This window comes from Papaver somniferum, chromosome 1 (assembly GCF_003573695.1).
Source record: "Papaver somniferum cultivar HN1 chromosome 1, ASM357369v1, whole genome shotgun sequence".
NCBI classification, from domain to species: Eukaryota; Viridiplantae; Streptophyta; class Magnoliopsida; order Ranunculales; family Papaveraceae; genus Papaver; species Papaver somniferum.
The window spans coordinates 122,154,881-122,181,014 of record NC_039358.1 but is presented as its reverse complement, the minus strand read 5'-3'; the positions used below and the strand labels follow the sequence as shown (position 1 = coordinate 122,181,014).

Here is a 26,134-nt window from a genome sequence, read left to right as displayed (position 1 = left end):
AGATCTTGTAAGTTCTATCATGTTATTAAATGATTCTGTTTGGTGAACTGGTAATTAACTTATTAATTTGAACATAATATTTTAGACACGAGAGGGTCGGAAGCAATTCCAGAATCAAACACGGAAACCATTCAAGTATGATAGTTTATTATGAAATGTTGAGAGACAAAGTCCCTGGATTTTATTATCAACTTATTATCGCACAAAATAGTGCCATGTTTGACAGTCATCATAACTTTGTACCAGTTGAAGATGGGATTGTAGTATTTCCTAACAGAGAGACTCGTTGGAATTAAAAGTATCATGCTAGGGCTACGGGACTAAAAAATCCAAAAGGGAAGCAAGGTTGAAGAAGGACCGCGAGCAATGTATATTCAAAGAAAGTGATAGGGGAAGATCTTTGGTTAAGATAAAAGAAGAGAATATCTATCAACATACTGCAAATATTTTGGAGTATGTTAAGGAAACAAAATCAAGGAATGAAGTAATGAAAGTGAAACAAGAAGCTCAATTCAACACAATTTGGGGGTCTAAACAATAACAGAGTTATCAAATGCACGAACAACTAACTTATCAAATGCTTCTACAACAGGTTTATCAAATGCACCAACAGCCTAGTCATCAAATAAAATTAGAACAAGATAATGCAATAATGTCTATGGATCTCACTAAGTTAGCTCCTAACAAGAAAAAATATTATCGACGAAAGCAAAAGAGCATTTTGAAGAGGATGAATGTAATCAACGTTGAAGATTCAGAAGATGGTGAAGTATCCATCTCTAATTGTTTTCCCTTTAAGAAATTTAATTGAGTTTATTTTTTAACTTCAAGTCTAGTTTTAAATTAAAAGTGTTTTCTTTGTTTCGGGTTCGTATAGTTGTTGTCTTAATTAAAAAAAGTCTTTTCTAAATTAAGTTCAGCGAACTTAATGTAGTTGTTGTTTGAATTAATGAAAGGTTTGGATTTCGAGTAACCAAAGGCTCAGTTTTTTTGAATTAACACAAATGACTCTATTTTTTTGAATTATCATCAACGAGTATTTTTAAAGTATTATTTAAAAAAAAAGTAACATATTTTGTCTATATAAATACTATGTATTCCTCATCAACAAAACACAAAATCAATCATACTTATTGTTGATGGTGGCTTTTAGTTCAGGGCTAAAATTGTGAAACCCTGTATTTACTGTGTCGTCATTCTGCAAAGAAACAAAGCCATTTAGAAGTAATGAGTGCCTAGGCCTCTTTACTCACATATGTATTGAGGAATTCAGTATATTTATATATAAAATTTATCCCGAATGGTGCGTGCAGCAACAATCCCAAATATTCTATAAATTTTATCTTCCACCTGCATTACTCACTAATGCATGGTCTGTCGAGTATTTATTCTATGCTATGTTCCCCAGCTGAACTCTTGATGTTGACATTACATGACAATTAATGTTCGCTCGCAGCTGAGTAACATGAATTTCCCGAAGTATCAGGATTGAGATATGCATAGAAGTACTCAATTAGAGGCACGCAAAGTTATGCTTCTCTCTGAAACATAATTAGTGATTTTGTATCAACGCACAAAATTCACCAGAAATTGATTGATTTTGTGTCAGCCCACAAAATTCAATCTTTCTAACCTAGTTTTATTAATTTATAAAAATTAGGTCTTTTGTAGCCTGCGCAATATCTCGACCCCATTGGTCGAAACTAAACCTAGGCAAGCTAGAAAATTGGTCCGCCATGGACTAGTAGGAGCAAAATCCTACCAAAAGTAGAAAACAAGAAATAAAGAGAAACTGCGGCAAGTAAAGGTAGCAACAAAAGGAGGCGCGGCCACATCACTTGGCGTCCAGTTTGCCCTAACAGGCGATGCCCGTGACCAACCGGCCACGCCCCATATTACTGCCTGTTGGCCCCTCCTTCTCATCAACCAATCAAATCGCTTTAAATGCGCAGCACACGCTTTTGATTAAAAGTGGAAGTTGGATAGTCGCACACTTAATTCCATAAGGAATTGAACATAGGTTGTCCATGTCATTCTCAAAACGATCACGACCATGCGTTTTCGCCAGCCAATTCTACGAGCTTGGCATTCTCCCAGCGTAGCCCGAAAATCTCCATGATACTCACTGGCGGGCCCATTGTTATTCCGACCAATCATAATTTTTATAGCAAGCCGTCAACAACCCTAACCTCAAGCCAAAAATAGGCCGGCCGCGCGGATGAAAAAGGTTTCAAAAGAGTTAAGACCGCATATGACAGTCTTAAATCAATCGTGGCCGTCCAACTTCGCCGGCCGAATTGACCGGCCTAGATTTAATTCTAATCAACAGGCAAGATACGGATACGTTCACCAGCGGCCTGGCTATAGCCCTGGACGATCGAATTTCTCTCAGCCCGCAGCTAACACCGAAAACTGTTAGCTCAAAACAGGTTGGCCACACAGCCATAACAGCCTCATTACGGCAAGCAGCAGCACATTGTGGTCGCAAAAATGATCTCGACCGTCCGATTTTGCTAGCCGAATCGATCGACCTAGATCTAATTTTAGGCGACCAATAAGATGTCGACGTGATCACCAGTCGTCCCTCTTCCATGAGGACCGATCGGCCAAGCCACGGCCTACCCATACGGCTCCTGAAAAGCTGCTCAAAGGTGGCTAGTCGCGCTGCCTACAAGGGTCTTAAATGAATTCAACAGCATCCAATAACTGCCGCAAATCATCTCAGCCACTCAATTTGGCTAGCCAATTCAACCGGTCTAGATCTAACTTGGGCCGACCAATAGGATGTCAAAATTGCTACCAGCCATCAGTCTCCTATAAAGACCGACCAGCTCACCTACGGCGCGCACGATTAGCTCCTGGAAGCTTCCTGAAAATGGCCGGTCATGCTCCTTTTAAGACATTAAGCTCCGCGACTAATTTAAACAAGCTTTATACAACGATGCTTTATGAACATCAATTATTTCGAGTTGTTTGCTTAAAAGCGATGCTTTATATGCATCGATTACAAACGATGTTTTATAAATATTGATTTCACAAATAATTTAATTATTTGACCTAAGAAGCATTACATGTTATTTATTACGGCAAGTCTCATGGCTTGACCTGTAACATATGACCGCCCGCCGCCTAGCTTGCGCGTGATTGGTCAAAATAACTAGGTCTTGCAAGCAAGACCCACTCAGCAACTTGCTACATATTTTCCACGAAAATACTCGAGACATCAAACATGTCACAAACTGGGGGATGTTCATCAGGGTATTGGTCTGGAGGTTTACAACATGCGGCGTGCAACACGCCCATTATGAGAAAGTTTCATGAAAGGCGGACAGTTAGTGGAAGCGGAGAAGTAGTGGGTGTAAACCGACCCGTCTTCCCTCATAGTAAGACGTGTTTTTCGACATTTTTACACGATCCCCACTTCTCCATCACTAAACTACTTCCACTTTCTATGAGATCAGGGTGTGTTCAATTATGATTTGTATAAATAGGTTTTCGACCTATTTCAACAAACAACATTGATTAACACAAGTATCCAAAAAAAACATAAAAAAAACTTATAACTTACATTCTGCAAGCAAGTTCCACATTCTGATACAAGTCATAAATAGCCACACCTTCAGAGTTAACCATTCTGATCTCAAAAACTTCTTTGTTTCCCTCCCTAAGATCAACCCTTCTCCTTCATTTTGTGATCGAAGAAAGACTGGAACAGCCATTTCTTGGTTTAGGCCAGAATTGTACAGATTGATCTCTTGAATCTAAAGTACTCACGTGCAGTGTATTTGTTTAGGGTTTAGATTCGTTTCTCGATGGCACACCCAAATTTACCATTTCCAGCAGAATCAGTTTTTACCCCAAAACACTTATATTTCTTCCTTCTTTCTCAAAATCTAACCATGCATCCACCAAATCCACCGTACACACTCAAGGAGGAAGTCGATTTTATACGTAGTCTTTGCAGAGTTATGAGGATTCGTCAAACAACCTTAGTGGAAAATCGGAGTCGTTTTTGGTCACATGTTTGGAGAATGTTCATGTTGTGTTTTAACTATAATGACAATAGTAGAATGTATCTGAGTTTAGAGGACGAGCACAGACCATTATAAACAATTTCAAGACGTTCAGAGGGTGTTTAAAGAACCACAATAATGACGAAGAGGCCGCGATGAATGAATTTATCCAAATAAGAGGATATACGTTCATTCAATTCGAGGATAATGAAATGTTTGGTATTCAAATCCCTGCAGTGAGCACGATTCGATATTTGCTACATTAAAATGTCCTGGATGTCAGCTGGTGGAATGGACTGATTAAGTGTTGTTATGTTTTAGTTTAATCAAGAGTTTGAATATGAACAAATGTAATGTTATTTTTGAATAATTAGTATGTGTTGTTGTCGTTATTTTAAGAGTTTGAATTTGATGAACATGATGTAATATGATTTTTTAATAATTGATACAAGTCATTTTTACTTTCGTAGGAATCACGATTACACTGAGCACACGCAACAATCCTTTAAACTGTTATGCGACCCTATTGGAGGAGTTGTGTCTCGTGAGGGTTTACAGAGATATACACCCACAAAATCCGTTCTTTATCTTACTTGTTCAGTCTTCAGTTGAATCTTCAGAATCAACATCTTGTGTGGGTTCCGGGTTATACTCAAGGAAGTTGTTTTCCAACAATAAGTAGCAGTTATAAAACCAAAATTTATTTCCAAAATTTCTTTTATAACTTTCTTTAGCCAGCTCCTCATATAAATATCAATTTATAATTCAATTATTCAACAATTCATTACACATCATTTGTAGGTAACTGGTGAGTCACTTACGATTACGGGAGTGCAAGGGGGCCTGAAGAGGTATAATATTTGTTGTAGCGATACATACTCTCTCACAGCTAAAGTGATTGTGCACAATCTTTGTTGAAAAAAAATAATTGTTCGTTGGTTGTTATTCCCTGTTGTTGCTTGAAACCTTAGCAGCATCCGGTCCCAAATGTTTGTGTTATTTCTTGTTCCAAGTCGTGTTGCTGGATAATTCTCTAGATAAACATCGGCTCATCAACTAATAATGGCTTCATCTTCTTCTGGAGTATAACCCACCATAATTCTAAAAGGATGAGAATGTTTAGTAAATAACAATTAGGACAACTCAAGCGTTTATTATCGTATATGGAGAAGTTAGTTGGTCGAACTAATGTGTTAATGGTTGAACGATATATGATTTATTTATACAGGATAATATATTTACTATTTCGACTATAAAACATATCCATATATTGTAGAAAGAGATTGCAACTACTGTAGAAAGATATTGAGAGAAGTGATCATGCAACTGCAGATACTGTAAAAAGAGATTGAGAGAAGTGATCATACGACTACAAGAACATACGGCTACAACTATTGTATAATTTGATTGAGTGAAGTGACCATATGACTACAACTCCTTCAAAGAGATTTAGATCAGTGACCATATAACTGCAACTACTATATAATTAGACTAAAATAAGCAACTAACATATCATAATTGTAAACCACATGCCCATCAAATTAAACGCATTCATTGTCAGAGATAGTTGAAACCAAAAAATAATAAAAACTTCTTAAAACTTCTACATATAGCATTCAAACTTTTAGGTCTTAAAGTGAAAGGGTTATCATTCATCCTCCTCATCTTCGTCCTCCTCATCCTCATCATCATCCTTATCATCATGTTCATATTCGTCCTCTAGATATTTGTCTCCATAAATATGTTCACCTGCATGCTCAAAGTCATCTGGGATTTGGTTATTGTATTCTCCATAATAATCAAATGCAACATCCTATTTTTGACCAGGAACAACTTCTTCATCTAAGTATGTATCATCATATTCTCTAGTTGATGATGGAAGTACCACGTATTCCATATATGAACCCTATAAACTAGACGAATCTGCTTCCTGGACTCCTGGTTGTGCTTGGGCTCCTCTACCAGGACGCGCAACAATGTGCGCAACAAGATCTTTTCTTAGTTGTAGGTGCATTTTGAGGTTTTTCAGACTTGACATAAAAACACGACGATTATTGGTAGGCTCTGGAATCGGAACAATAACAACTCTGCCCCAATCCCTATCATGATGTTCATGCTCGATAACTATGTTGTGTAAAATCAGACAACATTTCATAATTAGGTTCAAGTCAAATTGTTGCCAATACTTACATGGTGATCCGATAATTCTTAATTTACCTTGAAGCACTCACGCTCGAAATCCCTTCTTTTATCCATTTGATACTTGTTGAATATTTCCATGGATGGAATATCTCTAATGTCTGACCAAAATCTTGTACTATAGTAGTCAACTTTGGATAGATACCATCGGCTAAGAAATAACCCATCTTGTATTGGTGACCGTTGATGACATAATTGCATGGAGGCGCTACATCCTTTAGCATGTTATGAAAAAGGTGTGAGTGTGCCAACATATTCAAATCGTGTTTCACCCAGGCATTTCAGAAAAAACATGCCAAAACCATAAATCATATGATGTCACCACCTCTAACACCATAGAACTGTGTTTCTCTTTACCTCAGTAAGTTTCTTTCCAAGATATCGGATAATTCTTCCATGGCCACTTCATACAATCAGTACTACCAAGCATTCTTGGAAATCCTTGTTCAGTATTCCTACCAACCTATAAACATATTTGGAGTAGGTTGATGCAAATATCTTTTTCCAAAAGTCATGCAAATTGTGTGGCAATCTTTTTTTAGATAATAGTATATTGTTGTGGCACCCATACGAATGTAGTTATCGACACTATCAGCTGCCGTACTTTTTCACAAACATTTCATCACAACAACTAATTTCATACGCGGATAATGCCCATTACACCAGTTGCATCCGGACGTTGTTGCCATTCTGGATCCACTTCAAGTAATTTTCCTAAGAATTTATCGAATAAATCTTCTTTCATGCCTAGACGTTGTTTGATTTGTCTTGAGGTATAACCAGTTCCAGGTGTAAAATAATCACTCATCATTTTCGCATCATGCCATACTCGATCTCGGGTAATACACTACTTTTCTGCACCTCCCTAGGCACTGGTTGCGGAATAATATGCATCCGCTCTTCCAAACACAATTGTGTAAACATTAGTAAAGTTTTTTCTTCTTCATCACTTGAAGTATCCAAATAGATTTCATATTTAACTCTCACATAAGCATATATTAGACTCATTTTGTACCTTTGCAAACAACAATTATAGTTTTAATTTCAATATACTCCCTTCGTCTACATGTCCTATTTACAAAGCCAAGATATTAAATGGACCGTATAAAATGTCATGACTAACCCTATTAAATGGTATATTATTACTAAAATTAATACATATGAAAAGATTATGTTTGAATAGGTAGAAGCTTTATTAGGAATTTTATAGTTGTTCATAAAAAAAATTATTTACAAAGGGAATGACGATTAATATGAAAGATATTACATAGATTTATTTTACTTATATATGGTGATACTATTTAAGATTTGGATTAAGTTTATACTAAAACTGATTATATTTGATAGTTTAAGGGGAAAATATGTTTATAAACAGAGCATGCAGACCAGAATATATGACAAATAAAAAAGACATAGGGAGTACCATACATAAATACAAGTAAATCAACATTAAACATCAATATAAAAAAGTATATTATAAACATTTTATTGAACATAAATCAAGTGGTACATCACACAACAAGTAATAATCATGGATTTTTCACTACATTTATGTTTTAGTTGACTTGAAACCCTAACATTAGAATGACTTACCTTTGATGATGTGGATGGAATTCTAAATTGAAGAATGCAATGGAATCACCTTTGAGTGTGAATCAAACCATTTTAATTTCAACCAACAAATCGCAAGCAATCACCATGAAAATCAAAAGGGGGAGAAAAGAGTTTGAGAGAGGTTTGAGAGAAAAAGAAAAGAGTGAAGAAGGAGAAATGGCAAATCTGAGCGCTTCCTGAATGCTTATACCCCTGAAACGGATACTGAGTTCCCGTTTTGGTCAAGTCAACGAATTGACTCAAACGGATACTCAGTACCCGTTTGACTCTATTTACAAAACTCAGTTTCCTTGTCATGTAGCTAAGGGATGCACAACACCATAGTGAGGTTTCTTTGAGACCATTTTCCCTTAGCTTTAAATAAGCTATAAATAAGGGAAAATAATCACCATATTTCTTGGCCCGAAGAAACGCACATTCGGTTCCAAAAGTGAGATAGAAAATAATATGTCCTACAAATTCAAAAGTAATATAAAAAAATATATGCCTCATGATATCAAATCTCGAATAACAAATTCAAGAACTCTGGAAAATAATGAAATATTAGCTTTAGATCCTAGTTAGTAATCGGCGAATTTTTGCAAATTATTTGCGATTTCCGGATTCCGCTCAAATTCGCCGACCAAACACACCCCGAACAGAAAACGCATAGACCGATGGGCCATTTAGTTGTTTGTGTTTACATTACATATATTTTACAATTACATCATTAAGAACCCCAAATTACCTTATTCACAGCACAAAGAGAAATGATTTTTACTTTTTAATATATGCCGAATTTTGTGTCCCGCATTCATATCTCTAACACGCATTTTACGCGAAGTAACGAATTGCGGATTTTTTTCCGCTTGCGCATAGTTGACTGAATTTAAATTTCACCTGCGCCGAATTGCTAACTAGGATTTAGATATAAAAATACCTTAAAAGAAAAGTAAATGTACTAAGATGAATTGAACTGACGCTCATTGTTATTTCAATTAACAATTCTTATGAAACCAAAGTTACTTGGATTCACGTCAAATGAATTTTAGTTGTCGTTTGGATTACAAGTTCTCCTCCTTTGGACATTGGAAGATGGGATTAGAAAAGTGTGAAATTTACCTAAATTAGTGGATATACAATCCTAATAGCATAGTACACGCACTGAAAATCTACCTTCTCTCTAATACCACCTCCATTGTTTTTTATGTTCTTAATCAAGGATTTCAATAATATTTCTGGTCAAGTCATTAACTTTCAGAAAATGGGATGCTTCTTTAGCAATAATTTCAATCCCGAGCTTTGTGTTTCTTTAATTAAATTTATGAATGTGGAAAAAGTGGCCCCAAAAAATAAGTATTATGTATTCCACCTTTCATTGGCAGATTAAAAAATGGATCTTTCTCTCATCTTGTTGAGAATTTTAACAAGAAAGTTGTTAATTTGAAGCGCAAACAGTTTAATAACGCTGGAAGATCATTAATGGTCCAACTTGTCATTAAGTCAACCCCAATATACCACATGAATACCTTCCTTATCCAGATGATATTGTCCATAAAATGGAACAAAAATAGAGGGATTTTGGGCAGGGGAAGAATAATTATAATGGTACTTATATGAAGCAGTGGGGTAAAATTCGCACTCACAAATCTCAGAGAGTTTTAGGCTTTAAACCTCAAAAAATTCAATGTAGCTTTTCTTACGAAAGCTGCTTGGAAACTTATTCACTCCTCTAATGAACTCTATTCCAAAATCCTCAAATGCAAGTAGTTTAAAAACTGTCACCTCTTGTGTTACAAAAAAACTGAATATTTTTCTTAGATCTGGATCAGGCCTTGAAGTCATCCAGAAAAACTGTATATGGGAGGTTCACAATGGTCAGCATATTCAGGCGTTTAAATGATAATTTTATCTGAACTTATATTTTTCTCAACACTGTACACTTGTTTTCCTCGATGCCTCCTTTGATAAAGCTAGATTTGCTATTGTCTTGACCGACATCTCAGGTACCTTCAAAAGATACAGAACTGTCTCAAGTATAAATAGGAGTCCAGAATAGACTGAAAGCATGCAATGTTGGAAGATGCTCGACGGGTTAGAAGTAAAAGCCTGGAAGTTATCAGCATTATGAGTGATAGCAAAAAATGCCATCTCTTACTTGCAAATAAAAACAACCAAACTAGTGGGTTTCATAGCACTATCTTAAATGACTGTATTATGTTATTGAACTCATTTGTCAGAGTTAGTTACATTAACATGGATTTTGATTTAATGGTTGATAAAGCAACCAAATTTTGTAGAATAAACAATGTGTCAGGTGAATTGATAAATGTAGGAAATACCATTTAGTCCTAGAAATAACATATTAGAAAGAGTTTGGTCCAGTTGACCTAGTCGACTATCTATTTGGTCCATTTTTAATATATATATATATATATATATATATTATTGTTTGGTCCTAGAAAATATGGTTTGGTCCTAGGATGACTCATGGATGATGTAATTATCGTTTGTAGTGGCAGGAATACCATTTCAGATCCATATATATAGGAATTCCTTAGCACGGAAGAAATCATTTTTAGATTTTCTCTCTCTCTCCTAGTTTCAGATCTAGTTTCTCTTTGTTTCTTGATTATTATTTTCTTTGTTGCTACTGGTGTTTAAATATGATGAAGACGATGGTGTTGAAGATGAAGAAGACGGTAAAGATGTTGATGCTGTTTGATGATAAAGACGATGGGGTTGAAGATTTCTGTTTGAATATGATGTTTCTGCTACTGTTTATGATGATGATGATGATGAACCTTTATCATGTTCATTTGGTTGCGGTGGAGGCGGTGGCGGTGGTGGGAGGTTCAATACAATCCCTGAAGTCGGTGATGATAAAGAAGAAAATGATGAAGAAAACGATGATGGTTTTTGTTGTTTTTCGTAGATTGAATCTGATTTGAATGAAGCTGTAAGTTTTAGATCTACGAAAAAACCTTGAAATTATTTGATTTCTTCATCGTTTTCTTCTTCTTCATCATCATCACTTGGATCTCTGTTCTTGATTATTTTTTTTTCCCGTAATCTTCATCGTCTCCATCATCGTTTGCTGCTGTTGCTGTTGAAGATGATGAATATGATGATTTTTGATGAAGTTCATTGATCAGAATGAACTCTGTTGAAGAATGATGAAGACAACGAAGTTCATCAAACATAATGAACTCTGATTTTTTATGGATTTTTTATGTTAAAGAATGAACTTTGTTTTAGACCTTGAATTATTAGGTGTTCATCTTAAAGAATGAATTATGTTCAATGTTTGAATTAGTTAGTTTTTGATAGGTGTTCATTTTGACGAATGAACTCTGATTTTTGTTCATAATTATGAACTTTTGATTGGGTGTTCATTTGAAAGAATGAAATCTGATTTTTTGTTCAAAATAATGAACTTTGATTGGGTGTTCATTTTGATGAATGAACTTTGATTTTTGATTGGGTGTTCATTCGGAAGAATCAACTTTGTTTCATATAGGTTTTATTAGGTGTTCATTCGAAATAATGAACTCTGTTTCATACAGGTTTTATCAGGTGTTCATTCGAAAGAATGAACTCTGTTTTCATATAGGTTTTATCAGGTGTTCATTTGAAAGAATGAACTCTTGTTTTTATTCATAATAGTGGAGTTATTGTTGTGTGTTCATTTGAAAAAATGAACTCTGATTTTTTGTTCTTAATAATGAAATTTTTATAGAATTTTAATGGAATGTAATGAAGTTCATATAACATAATGAAGTGTACAGTTTTCATGAAACAGAATGAACTCAAATCTACAAAAAGCCTGATAGTTCATCAAACAGAATGAACTGCTACAAGAAAATAAGTTGAGATTAACAGAGAAGGGTACTTTGGACCATTTAATATTTTCAAATAATCGCGGACCAAACAGGAAACGCTTTCTCCCGCTAGACTAAATAGTCTTGGGACCACCTAAAAAAGGACCAAACGATTATTTGCCCCTTTCCTTTATTCATGAGAGATGATGTAACTCATTTCATCTCTTTTAGTAATAAAATTATTTTATCTAATAAAAAAAATTCTTATACTCAGGTAAAAAGAATTATATTAGGCCGGTTCCTATGGAGACTAGCTAATCAAGAAAAATACCATGCCAGGTGGAGTGGCAAATGGTTTCCGCTACTATGGTAAAACCCGTGCAGCGATCGAGTTTAGATCGAGCGATTGAAAGTCGATCGCTGAGTACTGCTTTTTAGTAAATAAAACATTAAAGTAACTAAAGTTTGTCCCCACCAAATAAAATATTCCCATAAAATAATGCAGAAAATGGTTGAGTAGTTTTAGAGCAACTGCAGTGGTGCGATCATAACCAAAGAGCAAAGACCAAAAAAAACTACCAAATTTAAGTTTAGTCTGTGGTGTTACACTAGGGTGGAAGAGTAAATTTGGTCGCTTAGGAAAAAGTATACACCATGATCACATTATATGCCCGCCCCATCACCAGGATCACATTATATGCCTGCCCCATCACAGGATCACATTATATGCACGCCCCATCAGCCATCAGGCGAACTTTATATGTACGCCTCATGAGGATCACATTATATGCCCTCCCCATCACAGGATCACATTGTATGCACGCCCCATCAGCCATCAGGAGAACTTTATATGTACGCCTCATGAGGATCACATTATATGCCCGACCCATCACCGGGATCACATTATATGTACGCCTCGTCAACAGGATCACATTATATACCCGCCCGGTCACAAACGAACATTATACGTTCGCTCGACTATATATAGTTTTGGTCTTGGTCCCGGACCAAATATAGTTTGGAATTTGGTTTTGGTCCGGCTTTTAGTCTTTACTCCGTCCCGCTGTGTCTCGTCTCTGGACCATAGTTATAGGTTTGATCGTCCACTGTGAACGCTCTTAGGAGTCGGACTTTATTAATTAAATAACCAAAAGTGTGACTGAGCGACAGACACTAGATCGCTAGCGATGTACATTAGGTCGCCCGGTCAACTCTAGATCGCGCGGTCGACACTACACCGCTCGGTAAAGATTAGACCTGGCCTGATTAAGCGACAAATTTGCCACTTAGCCAGGTCAGTTTGCCACTTTATCATGTCCATAGTGGGTGTAAAAGTGACAAATATGGGACTTTGCCATGCCCATAGGAACTGGCCTTAGAAAAGTGTTATAATTGAAAGTTACACCACACGGGTGAAACAAAGAACCAATCCACAGACAGAAAATGCTCAAGCAAATGAAGTGCCCCAAAACAGAACAAACAGACGGACTGGACCGCCCCAGCTAACAACCAGATTCCATGAGGATGAGTTTTCCCAAACGGCAACAACTTAGAAAGAAAATGACCACACTAACTTCTTTTCGTGGAAGTTAGTTAAAATGTTACCAGTTACCACCCCCAATATACCTCCGGAGCAGATGCAGTTCTTTCGAACATACGAAGCGATGTCTAACCATTGTGTTCTGTTGTCAGAACCTAATCGTACCGTACCAAGTATTGCTGTAAAACGGTCCCCACCCCATTTTTTACAATAACTAAGACTAGACACTTATGACCATCTTCCCCGTCCTCTCGAAAGCTGTATACGAGTCCCTCCCTACTCCCTAGAGTGGGGTGCTAAAGCAACCCTGCATTGTTCACGCTGCACCATTAACATTTTTGCTCTGGGAGTTGGTTGGTAACATCCCATCATAATACGCACAACGACAAGGCAATTGATCCTTTGTTTCCCCAAGGACAAGGACGCCAAGAACAAGGCCCGATCATAAATGCATAAGTGTGCCAACAAATTATACTTGCAATTCAGAATTCGAGGTAAATTTATACTGATGAACTTAATGTCTCTCATTCTTCAAGCTCCCCGTCGATATAACTAAATAGGCAAGCCTTTCAGAAAAAAACAGATAGACTATTGTATAGTGCAATGCAATTCATGTTCTCGCCCATTCTCCCAACAACACCAGAGATGATTTAATGATATTTTAGATTTTTTACCCTGATAGTGATTGATTTAGATCCCAGACATGGTCCATTTCTGAATCTAGATTGAGTTAGTTTGTGGGTTGATTATAATTAATAATAACACCATAAATTGATGATCAAAGATCCATTTCCCATGCAAGTACTACTCACCGATCCTATACTGCTAACTTATGGCCGAACCTACGTCTTTCATTTTGGTGGTTAGTTGTAGTTACAATTAGAAAATAGACATCACTTTTTGGACCAATATCTTTAGCTAGTAAATTTGCTCATTTCTACGATCGATAAGAAGCCTAATTCTAGGCCATCTGATCTTCCGTGGGCACAGAATCAGCATCGACATATACATAGTGATTAGGAAAATACGTGTTTCAATTGGATTTTGATTCCTCCTATCCAATTCGCTTTCAATGAACTCTGGATTTTCTAATAACAAATTTTCATATGAAATGCCAAACACAGATACTGTTTCCTCGAATCCGGTCTAACCATTGACATTCCTCAGTTAGGAACTCCTAGACGACACAAATAGTTAGAGCGGGCACTCTAGCCAAATATGAAAATTTGCCAGGCTTTTTCGAAAACAAAAACAAGGGTCAACCCGCCGATGTACGTTTGTGGTTCTCTTATTAGCTGGTAAATTGATAGAGTAGAATGCCTATGTAATTCATCATCTTTAATACTAAATCATCTCAAATATTTGCAAAAGTGTAATCGCTATTTTCTAGATAGGGTAAATTCTATTGCATGGCAGATATTTGTTGTCACCTCATTTGTGAAGGTAGGAATTAACATATTTACAGTAAATCTAAATCACGAACTAACCATATGCATAAATACATGTTAAATGTACATAAAGACCCAGGAGTATTGGAAGTTTGGGGGACAGGGTGAAATGACGTCTTGTACGTCCTTTTTGGCATCTATCTATTTATAGTGTTTATGTGTACAAAGAAACTCCTCAAACACTGCATATGTTTATCGTTAACAATCTCTCTTAAATTAGAAGATTTGTATTAAAGGACTTGCATGCCAAATTCCCATAATCACAAATTTTTGATTTTCCACAGACATCATTTCATCGTCTACATTTCTCCGGTGTCAATTGTTGCCAAAACATACCAGGTTCGTTCTTCCTTGATTCTCTCTCTCTCTGGATTGATTTGGTTCAATCTTTATCAAAATAAACACTATTCTATTTTTACTCTTACGTTAATGGCTGAATCTCCGTTTCATCAAAAATAAAAGGTATATCCCCTTTGTTTCCTTCTCTTTTTGTTGTTGCCGGTTTATCGTTTTCGATGTAGTTTGCCGGCTTATGAAAGTACGCGGCCAATTTCGAATTTACGTCATGAGCATGCATATGATTATCGTTAAGCTTATCACACCTTTCTTAAGTTTTATTTTCATTCAGATATTCAATTCAACTCCGACGACAAGACACGAGATTTCCCAGTTTCTGTTTTTTTTCCTTGCTCTTCAAAATTTTGGAGCGGACAAACTACGGACCAGTAACTTCGAACTAATTTTTTCTAACATTAGTAACTGTTACTGAATTTTGAGGATGTGAAAAATTGTTAAGAAAGTGAAAAAAAAAACCTTGAGTTTTGGTTGTTTGGTACTACTACATCACCTAACCTAACCAAGTTATGATACGCCCATACACGGTCTAGTACACTAATCTGCATGACCTGAAAGAAGCCACGTGTACGACGAGCTTTGATTTTTCTGGTAGGCGTACGTAAAGAATAGGTCCACCATCATTTAACTTTCATCTGTGCAATTGTTTTGCAGGACTTGCTTGCTCCTACGGTTTAGTAGGATCAGGCAGCTAGCACCAAGGCGAGTACAGAATAACTAGAACTTCAGGGAACAAGGACTTGGTTATCTAGATATTTGAGTTGCTTGTCATATCAAGAGAGCAAGCAGAAATGGACGAAAGGTTCTGGGAACTGTTGGAGGAGGCAAGCATGCCAGTGTTGGAGGTTCTAATAATAACTGTTCTTGGAGCTTTCATGGCAACTAAATATTGCAATCTTCTATCTGCTGATGCTCGCAAACACTTGAACAAGGTATGGTACTACCACCTCTTTTGTGAGTGTGGGTTTTACACACTGCTAAGCTGTTCACATAAAAATGGAAATATGCAGATAGTTTTTGTAGTATTCTCTCCAGCTCTGGTGTTTGCGAGTCTCTCCAAAACTGTTACCCTTCAGGACATCATTTCATGGTAAACCTATTAAGTTAAAGCTTAACTAAACAACATTTACTGAATTCGAAATAGACAACAAATATAAGAGATGAACATAAATCCTAAGATATGATCGATGGATCTGATGAAATGCACTGCAGGTGGTTCATGCCAATAAATATAGGCCTAACATTTCTCCTTGGAGGAATTCTTGGATGGCTTGTGGTCAAATTACTTAAACCTGAGCCCCACGTTGCAGGTCTCGTCATTGCTTGCTGTTCAGCAGGTTACCTTCTTAGTTATCTCCAACTCAATTTCTATCTATTGCTTGCTGTTCAATTTCTATCTTACACACAAAGTTGCTCCGCCCATGCATCAAATTCTCAATAACTAGTAACCTAATACAAAAATTACACTGCTCAACTGATCATTCTGCAGGAAATCTAGGAAATCTACCATTGATTATTGTCCCTGCAATCTGTATGGAAGATGGAGGCCCTTTTGGAGACATTGCTACTTGCAAATCCCTTGGTCTCTCCTACGTATCTTTCTCCATGGCAGTATGTATACACAACAGAGACCATAGATTACAATAGTTGTAAAAGCTGATAATAATAGATTCATAAACACCTGATTATTGTTTTTCAACAGCTTGGTGGTTTCTACATTTGGACGCACACTTACCACCTTCTGCATTCATCGTCAGATGAGTATAAAGCACTACAGGCGTCAAAAGAAACTCTAGCAATCCAAAACGAACCCAACCAAGATTTGGATGCTACTCAGGAATCCCACCTTCTCAAATCAGCAGACAAACAAGATCAAGACCAAGAAGCTATCCATTTTCAGTCAACAAAGAGCATCGATGATGATGAATTTACAAAAAACCAACCTGTAAGTATATATAATATATTATTATAGACGGAGTCTTACGTTTCTTTTTCTTTTGCGTTTCACGAAAGTCTCCAAGCAGGAGTGCAAATATATTATTACAGATTCTTGGTATCCTAATGCAGATTGTACGACACATGTCTACTACTGGGAAGATCAGAAACGTAACATTCATGGTCAAACTAAAGGGTTTTCTTCATCTGATTGTGGAAGAACTACTTACACCTCCTACCATTGCAGCAGTAAGTTCTACTCTGATGATTCAGTTCTACTATCTTGCACAGCTGATTCAGTTCTAGTTAATAGGTTCTAGGGCTCATCTTCGGAGCAGTTACATGGCTGAAAAACCTAATCATCGGTGACAATGCACCTTTACGAGTGATCCAAGACTCGGTTACATTGTTGGGGTATGTACTATGTTCACCTTTTGGTTTGAATACCTGCAAATCTTCTAACCATATTACTTGATTTTGATTAATATCTAACCATATTACTTGATTTTGATTAATATTCTACTTTGTTACTTCAAAAAAACTCGATTTTGTAGGAATGGTGCAGTACCCTGCATTACTCTCATTTTGGGAGGTAACCTAACCCAAGGTGAAAGACCTTTAACCGCACTAATTTACTATCAGAAATTAGCAATCATATCGGAACGTTCCCTAGCATTTATCAGCTTATATTCCAAACAGGTTTGCGATCCTCAAAAGTAAAGCCTCTGGTTGTTATTGGGGTCATTTGTGTAAAATACATGATACTTCCTATTATCGGGATAGGAGTGGTTAAAGCAGCTGAAACTCTAGGCTTACTACCTACGGAAAAATTATTTCAATACGTTCTTATGATTCAATTTTCCGTGCCACCTGCAATGAATGTTGGTGAGTACATCATAAGCTTACTGCAATCCTTTCCGTTTTGTTTTTTCTTACTGATTTCAACAATTAATTGGTTTGGTCATGTAGGTACTATTGCACAGCTTTTTGATGTGGGTCAAGATGAATGCTCTATTATTTTATTGTGGACATACTTAGTTGCCGCCGTTGCTCTAACTATTTGGTCTACAATCTTTCTATATGTCCTTGCTTGATAGGTTTAATAACCTACTGTGGTACTTAGTAGCCGCCCTTGCTCTAACTATTTGGTCTACAATCTTTCTATATGTCCTTGCTTGATAGGTTTAATAACCTACAAGTTGCTATACACAAAAAGGACCTTCCCAAAAACTAAATTTTTAGAGGATGATATATCAAATATAATACGAAGTTTTCAACAGATATCTGTTTCGACATATAAAGTATAATATCAGTTTTGCTATGCAAGTCTTGTCATTGTAAAAGCTCAGTTGAGGGAAGAAAAGTTTGTACGCCTAATGTGTCTCGATATGTAACAGAATGCATTCATTAAATTTTTTCCTATTCTGGATTCATGTGAGTTTGATATAGCCTCCCACAAAATTGTTCTGCATACACTGTAAGGTTATTAAGTCAACCAAGCTCCGCAACCTTGATAAAAGAAAAAACTCTACGTGACATGTATAGACTTTAGAGTTTTGGATTTGTTCTAAATTACTCAGACACCAAAGAAAAGAACAATAATATTCATCACAATCTTTCTCTATTACTTTTCCAACCAACCCCAATTAACGCTGTGTAGGGGCTGAATTTGATTTTACACTCGTGCTGACCAAATCCTAATTCTCAGATATCCAAACTATGAAAAGAATTCTAAAAATAACTAATATATTATACATATATAATTTCTAAAGTTTGTGAAGTAAATTAAGCGAGATTACTTATCTTTCTAGATGAGAGTGAGTTGGAGCTTCGGCCGATTGGGCTGGGGTTCAACGACCTCCATGTGAATTTTAACTGCCTGCAGAACGCTGTAACTGATGCTGCCATCCATCTTTTTAACCTTCTGATGCTCCTCATCCACAAACCACTCCCCTCCACCCTTGTCCCCTTTCGACGTCAGGTACACGGGGCCTTCTATACCATACCTATACAATTTCATAAATTAACCTAGTCAGTTTTCGCATTCAACTTCAACCTATCTTACATCCATATCTGATGTAACACTTCAGGTGTAAATGATTAGAGAAGAGCCACAGCAAGATAGAAGGCATACTTGGGCACAAATACAATAAATCCATTGGATCTTATCTTCACTATTCTTGCTTCAGTATCCGTTGGCCTGGCAAGATAAAATTTACAATCGAGTCATTCATTGAGATTGAGAGAGAGCGACAGAGAGAGAGCGACAGAGAGAGAGAGAGAGAGAGAGAGCATACCGATTCCTGAAATATATGAGTGTATGCAACTCGACCGAGGCTCGCCCTGCCATCTGAGCATTCCTATGCCGGTAATTTAAATCTGAAAAGAAGCACAAAATTAATAACCGCTGATGCTAAAAAGGAGCTAAGGACCTGTCCAGTATCAGTATTACACTGCATATCTGCATATCAATAGGTGATAACATGTCATGTTCTAGATGACTCGGGCCAAAGAAAACCAAATGTTTGGTCATCTAAAAGCAATTACATCGGACAATTTGGAAAATGCTCTCCTAAATATATGGCACGCTTGTCTGCATGAGATCAGTGAGTTTGCAAATTGTACTTACTGTCAGCGATGCTAGTAAGTTGAGGTCTATCTTGGAATATTGGTGGAAGCTTATAAATCCCCAAAGCTGCAGCAAGCAATCTGTGTACAATGACATCTGCATGAAAGTGAAGCATAGCCAGGTCAGGTTCTCTAATCCATCCCATGTACTTGATAGATGCAACACAATTATACAAGGCGCCTGTACATAGACGTGAGTTCATCACACTAAGAGATGAGACTATTCAAATGTCCATTTCCATGTACGGGTGCGTTGCTGGAGTCTTCAAATATAGGTATTTTCATGTCCGACCAACCAGCAATTATTCTATTCCCAGATGATAAGAAACAGATAAATTGAGTGTTTAACTTTAGGAAATATCAATCAAAACTGACCTGCATATCTTCGAATCGGGGAAGTAAAATGAGTATATAAAGCTGCAGCAAGACCGTAATGCAGAAATTCTGGAGGGGTGAGGTCCCCACTACAGAAGTAAACAGCCTAAAAGAATAGAAGGCAATGAGTAAAAAAAATAAGACACAAACACTTCAGAATACCTAACTCAAACAAGCCTAAACAGTAAGTCAGAGGTATCCAGTGCAGGCACCTGAGTCATGCATCTAGTCGCCAGTATACGAATAAGCTTATTGAAGTATGGATCATCAGCCTGTCAAGTAAATAGTATTTAATCAGCTACAAATAACATAATAAAGGAAAATCTTAACTTCAAATCCTCGTTTGTTCACTTTTTCTACAGAAGGAGTATTAGTCTTGATAATGCCAACAGTGATGGCTCAAGGAAATGAAAAGGAAGTAAATAATAGAGATAAATAATCCTACCACAGCCTGGTCAAGTGAATCAGCCAGGGCTTTTGAAGATGACACATCCAAACCCAAACCAAGAGCAGCCGTAGTACGCAGCAAAGGTTCAAGCATCTCTTTGGTAGGACTCGGATGGCGCCTGCAACAATAATCAGTAGCGGTAAGTTGTATATCGACACATTATTAGGCAACTTCCCGGTGTAAGAAGCACCCCAAATCAGGTTTGAAGCATAGACCACTTCTCTTCTTCACGTGGAGATCAGAACATTCATATGAAGGACACAGCGTAGTGATGCAAGATCATACCTTAGTAGCGAGAACACCGGAAAATGTTTCAAGATTTTTTCTGCAACTGAAATATTAGCAGCAAGCATAAATTCCTCAACCATTTGATTTGCCTCCCGAATTTGATACATTCCTGCAGAAAAATGTGGATTTCAGCTACAGATAAAATAAATCCAACATATTTTACTAGCGCCAAGCACATAAGATCACATACCAATATCAAGAGGATCATGAGTTTCAGTGTCAATCTGGAATTTTACTTCTGCAGAAGCAAGAGTTAAAGCTCCTTTCTCAATACGTCTGAGCCTCATAATCTGCGCAGACATATCTAGACAGTTAAAACACCTGATGTCGAAGCTCAGACAATAAAGTATCTTACTCTGTATCACATACTGGAGTACTACTTAAATAAGCATACCTTCGCCAATGCATTCATATTTCGCAGGTCCGTAGTTAGTGAGTCCATCAGGCGACTGGGAATATGAAAATGGTCGTTCACACATTAACATGAGGGGAAAAAACTTAAAAAATCAATGAAAAACAGTAATAAATTAAAGCACCTATCATCCATCCTGGCTTGAGCTTCAACGTAAGATAACGCAGCACATGACTTGATGACACTCTTTGTGTATCTAGTAGAAATAATCTCGGCTTCAGGCGTCATTTCCTGAATTTAGAGGAAATAGGGATACATATATATGTTATAACCTATAAGTTGGAGAGAGAAAAGTCTAATTCAAGATTAGAAAGTCTCTAATTCAACAACTCTCCTATATAATCTAAAATGATTGAAGCACATACCCAGATAACAGAGAAGGCTAGTCTCTCAACATCGGAACGAAGAGAACATATATCTACAAAGAAGAGATTTATCTGTCAAAAAATTGTAATAAGGCCTCTCAATATACTAGATAGCTATTCTTTTATTGAAGATTTCCAAACGGAATGGTTTAAACTTCTAACCTACCTTCTGTTAGAGGTTTTGGGAGCATGTCAATGCGTCGCTCAACAAGATAGACTGACGTACCCCTTTGGGTTGCTTCATCATCAAGAGGAGTACCAGGGTGAACAAAATTCGTGACATCAGCAATATCTGATAAATAGTATTAAAGATTTGCACTGAAGCTCCAAACAACAAGTCGCCACTCAAAAAGAAAAAAGAAACAACTATAAAGAGAATATCCAGAGGGCCTGTACGAAAATACATTGTTTTCAGAGAGATCAAATTATAAAGGAAAAGAGAGAGAAACTAATATGCAAAAGGATACGAACTCCAACTTCAAAATGTCCATTTGGAAGAGGAGTACAGTGTAGTGCATCATCAATATCCCTGCAGCCTGCACGAAGGTTTAAGATTTAGGGTAGCAAATATAGTGTCATCCTACAAAAAGATATGGTATATCTATGGGTACCACACCTGGAGGATCCACGCTAAATACACGCAAGTGTCGCAAATCCTGCCTGTTGGGATTCTCCAGATCCACCGAGGACACCGACCAAGGGATAGGTGGCAAACAAGACAACACTTGAGCAGAAAATGGTCTGGAATCTATATCATTCTCAATCAAAACAACCTGTAGTAGGGACAATGAAATTCTTGTTAAGATAACTCACAATTATAATTCAAGAATCATATTTTGTACCAATCATTATTTTGACGGCGGGAAGATTCTGGTAGAATTGGAAGGTTTGTCATGTTAAGTCAAGGATTAATGAATGGCAGTCCAGTATGAATTACCTCACTTTCAGTTTCTCTATCACCGATATCTCCTATGGTTCGTACATAATGGCCGGAAGGATACCGAGATAAACAATCCCAAGAATCTACAGCCACGATAATTCTCTTATGTAAGAGATTTTCAAGCTGTCGAGTTTGAATCCTAATCTTAGGAAATCTGCGATCTTTAGTAACAAATAACGCATGTGCGACACCCCCAGTAGCTGCTGGCATATCCATAGGTTCCAGAGAACCACAATAACTGCAGGAATTTGTGTGGCGCAAAGTAGTTATTTCGGTTACTAAAAATAAAATGTTGTCCAGTACTGGGTGTAACTGAATGTAAACTGTTCAAGGAAAATCTGAGAATAAAAATCTCATTCACTTACGATTGCCAGTTCCGCTTTATAATTCCAACAACACGCCCAGTTGGACGGCTTGAATCGGAACTCATGTCATTTGCAGCTTCTTGCACGACTTTCGTGTTTCTAGGAGCATCATCAGAGCTGTTTGGAACTAAATGAACATCTTCGTCCTCTTCATCCTCTGAAAGAGATTAATTTTCAGGAGATGTATCAGCTTAAAAGTACATAAAATCAAACTGTGTGATACTATACATATAACTCAATATCAATTAAAGCAAACGTTGACAAGAGAACTGCTTCATACCATCTTCTGCTATAGAGGAAGATTTCCCATCATGCCATTGTTCTTTAGGAAAGAGTTCCACTGCCACTATATCACCATCAAAAGCCCTATTCATGTTACTCCTGCTGTGAATAATAATCTCATCACCAATGCTCTCACTCCCAACATAAGCCTCAAAAGGATTATATCGATTGACTCGAAGCTTTCCTTGGTGAAAGATTCCACGATGCAATCCAGAAGTAATCTCCGACATCGGCTTGTGCTGTAACAGCAGGCAATCAGCTATTCCACCAGATGCACATCAACAAGTAATCAAACGCAAAAAAAAAAAAAAAAAAAAAAAAAAAAAAAAAAAAAAAAAAAAAAAAACCTCAGTATAAATGGCTTTTCTCTTTGAAGGTCTATGATCTTCAACATCTACCATGTTTACATCCTCAGAAGATTGACGCACAACTACTAAGTCCAGTAAATCTGGTCGATTAAGTGATCTAACATATGCTTCAACTGAAACCAAGGACATGTTTAACAAATGAGTATCGTAATAGCGAGTAAGGAGAGTGTAAATAATTATTTGCAAGAAAATTACTGGTAAAAACAAATGTAGGAGAGTAAGTATCATAAGGAACAGGAAAAACAAAATTACTTGTTTCTGCTGCAATGCCTTCTGCAGTTGCCCTTTTCTTGTTCTCTCTATCATTTGTGAGTAGTAATACTCGTACACTGGCACCGAGATGCTTTTGATACCAATCAGTTGCTACCCGGATTGCTGAATATAAAATAACTAATTGATTAGCATTCTTCTCCTACGAAACAATTTTGTCTATCTCTGGTTTAGTTGATTAGATGAAACAGTACTACCACAAAGTGAAACAAGAAAACCTACCTCTATCGTTTCGGTCATTAGGACTTTCGCGTTCCATGGCCTTGATATATGTATCCCTATAAACAAAAATTAATTTAAGAAACGCCTTAAAAACTGGTAATCACCGAGAAAATGCTATTCATACTCCATTGCCCAGCACTGGCAAACAAGGGCTGAGATTGCACATATGATGTCAACTTCACCACACTACCCACCCTTGTGTGTTTAAAGTCTCGTCACTTCTTGGTACAAATGGCGTATGAGTATCACAATTCAAAACATAATAAGAATTTACACAACTTGCTAAATCAAAAAGACAAACTCACTTGTGATGTTCATTTGAAAAGACGAAAAACCTCCTTAGGTTGTTGCTGCAAATTGCCCTAAGTCTATTGTAAACAGATAGGTTCTGGTTTTTCACTTCATTAAGCACAACTGATAGTATAACTACATCATCCATTGCAGGATTCTCAAGTAAATCAATCTGAAATTTAACAAATCGAACACAAAATCAAAAAAAACTACAACTAAATAAAATAATTTAAACTGTAGAAAACAAAAACACAAACACACACTAACCTGATTGAGAACAACATTAGTATCAAGAATGAGAAGGGTTGAAGAAGGTGTTGTTAAGTTTAAACGAGCTTCTTGTTTCTCACATGATTCAGCTTTACATATTGAAGCTCCACAATATATATCATCTCTTAGATAGTGTTCTCTCACAACCTAAATAAAGAAAACAACGCAAAATTAAACAACAACGAAAATTAGGGTTAGAGTAGGGATTGAAGAGTTATAATCAGTCAAACCTTAACAATTTTTCCTTGTTTAGTTTTTCTATTGAAGGATTTACTCTGCAACATCTTTCTTCTACTACTATGAATTTGCCGGTCTTTATCCACGAAGAAGCAACAAGCTAAAAGAATAAACGAAAAAGCAACCGAGCAAAAAATATAAACGAAGAAGTTCTTTTTGCCCTCGTAAATTCTCCTATTTATTTGAACAGTGACAACTGACAAGGGTTTGGGCGCAACTAAGGGAAGGTATGGATATGGGTGGCAGTAATATCACCCAAACCCGAGAGAGTAACTGGGTCGTGTACTCGTGCTGTTAACCGACCTGTTCTAGATAAATGCTGTTTGTAGAAATTAACGTTTAATCCCATTTTAGTTAGGCTTTAGATACTCTAGTCCTGCCCCTTCAAGCGTAGAACTAAAAGGTCCAAATCTACCAAATTTTGAACGAGGACTTTGTTGTTTAGTCCACTAAACCCGACCCGGGTTACTGGCTAGTCCAGCGGCAAAATATATTTACTCCCTAATCCAAAAATGTTTTGGAAAGAGTAAAATTACTCTACTAACCCTAACATATAATATTACGTATATTAATACATATTTTACTACATATGTAGTATGTAGTAATAACATATGTAGTATGTAGTATACTTAGTTATTAGTATATTAGTATAGTATGCTAGTAGTAATATGTTATATATCGTCAATATGTAGTATGTAGTAATAAAATATGTAGTATGTAGTATACTAGTAGTAACTAGTACTAGTAGTAATATGTTATATATTGATACTACATATTAATATGTTATATATTAATACTACTCCCTCCATTACTTTTTAATAGGCCATTTTCTTTTTTTGAAAAAATTAAGGAAATTAAGAGAACTAATTATTGAAAGTGGTCCTCTAGACACTTGTCAATAAAAGAAGTGAAGTGAAGTGAAATGGTCCCCATGACACTTGTCATCCAAAGAAATAAGTGAAATGGTCCACATAACACTTGTCATCGAAAGAAGTTAAAAGAAAAGTGCTCCCAGAAAATTAAAGTAACATTTGACTTTCCCAATTAGGAAACTGGCCTATTTTTTTGAAATATTTATTTATATAAACTGGCCTATTAAAAAGTAACGGAGGGAGTACATATTAATATTGATACTACATATTGATATGTAGTATGTTATATATTGATACTACATATTGATATGTAATATCAATATGTTATGTTCAACCCTGTTATGTTATGTATTGATACTACATATTGATATGTAGTATGTTATGTATTGATACTACATATTGATATGTAGTATGTTATATATTGGTATGTAGTATGTTTGATATGTAGTATGTTATGTATTGATACTACATATTGATATGTAGTATGTTATGTATTGATATGTAGTATGTTATGTATTGATACTACATAACAAAAAATTGTTATGTATTGATACTACATATGTTACTACTAGTATACTACATATGTTACTACTAGTAC

General features: G+C 36.4%; 2 protein-coding genes across 3 annotated transcripts; one reads left to right on the top strand and one right to left on the bottom strand.

The window, feature by feature from the left end:
- The first annotated feature begins 14,763 nt into the window (after positions 1-14,763).
- LOC113298981 (protein PIN-LIKES 7-like) lies at positions 14,764-18,332 on the top strand. 2 transcript variants are annotated; one of them, XM_026547888.1, is made up of 11 exons: positions 14,764-14,953; positions 15,623-15,900; positions 15,979-16,058; positions 16,181-16,305; positions 16,458-16,579; positions 16,671-16,913; positions 17,036-17,152; positions 17,217-17,317; positions 17,458-17,510; positions 17,603-17,788; positions 17,873-18,332. In XM_026547888.1, the coding sequence occupies exons 2-11, from the start codon at positions 15,760-15,762 to the stop codon at positions 17,995-17,997; spliced, it is 1,293 nt and encodes a 430-aa protein (XP_026403673.1). In that variant the 5' UTR covers positions 14,764-14,953; positions 15,623-15,759; the 3' UTR covers positions 17,998-18,332. The 2 variants fall into 2 exon arrangements, with proteins under 2 accessions (XP_026403673.1, XP_026403684.1); XM_026547899.1 differs by having other exon boundaries at positions 14,939-15,076.
- Positions 18,333-18,492: 160 nt separating this feature from the next.
- LOC113298971 (exosome complex exonuclease RRP44 homolog A-like) lies at positions 18,493-24,805 on the bottom strand. Its single transcript, XM_026547879.1, has 24 exons — positions 24,658-24,805; positions 24,425-24,574; positions 24,172-24,329; positions 23,867-23,922; positions 23,627-23,749; positions 23,354-23,487; positions 23,005-23,245; positions 22,725-22,881; positions 22,357-22,597; positions 22,036-22,192; positions 21,887-21,955; positions 21,586-21,711; positions 21,420-21,472; positions 21,179-21,285; positions 21,037-21,091; positions 20,833-20,932; positions 20,640-20,751; positions 20,352-20,472; positions 20,119-20,178; positions 19,907-20,012; positions 19,533-19,628; positions 19,201-19,282; positions 19,038-19,103; positions 18,493-18,909 (listed from the first exon to the last, which is right to left on the bottom strand). Exons 1-24 carry the CDS (start codon positions 24,709-24,711, stop codon positions 18,711-18,713), a joined length of 2,823 nt encoding a protein of 940 aa, XP_026403664.1. The 5' UTR covers positions 24,712-24,805; the 3' UTR covers positions 18,493-18,710.
- Positions 24,806-26,134: the final 1,329 nt, after the last annotated feature.

What these genes read in the sequence shown, in the direction of transcription:
- LOC113298971 (XM_026547879.1), bottom strand. Translation starts at nt 24,711, where the DNA reads ATGTTGCAGAGTAAATCCTTCAATAGAAAAACTAAACAAGGAAAAATT. An exon ending in AGGCATTGCAGCAGAAACAA is followed by an intron (nt 23,488 to 23,626) that starts GTAATTTTGTTT and finishes CCTTGGTTTCAG; the next exon opens with TTGAAGCATATGTTAGATCA. An exon ending in TAGCCTTCTCTGTTATCTGG is followed by an intron (nt 21,286 to 21,419) that starts GTATGTGCTTCA and finishes CTCTAAATTCAG; the next exon opens with GAAATGACGCCTGAAGCCGA.
- LOC113298981 (XM_026547888.1), top strand. Translation starts at nt 15,760, where the DNA reads ATGGACGAAAGGTTCTGGGAACTGTTGGAGGAGGCAAGCATGCCAGTG. An exon ending in AATTTACAAAAAACCAACCT is followed by an intron (nt 16,914 to 17,035) that starts GTAAGTATATAT and finishes ATCCTAATGCAG; the next exon opens with ATTGTACGACACATGTCTAC. An exon ending in CACCTCCTACCATTGCAGCA is followed by an intron (nt 17,153 to 17,216) that starts GTAAGTTCTACT and finishes TCTAGTTAATAG; the next exon opens with GTTCTAGGGCTCATCTTCGG.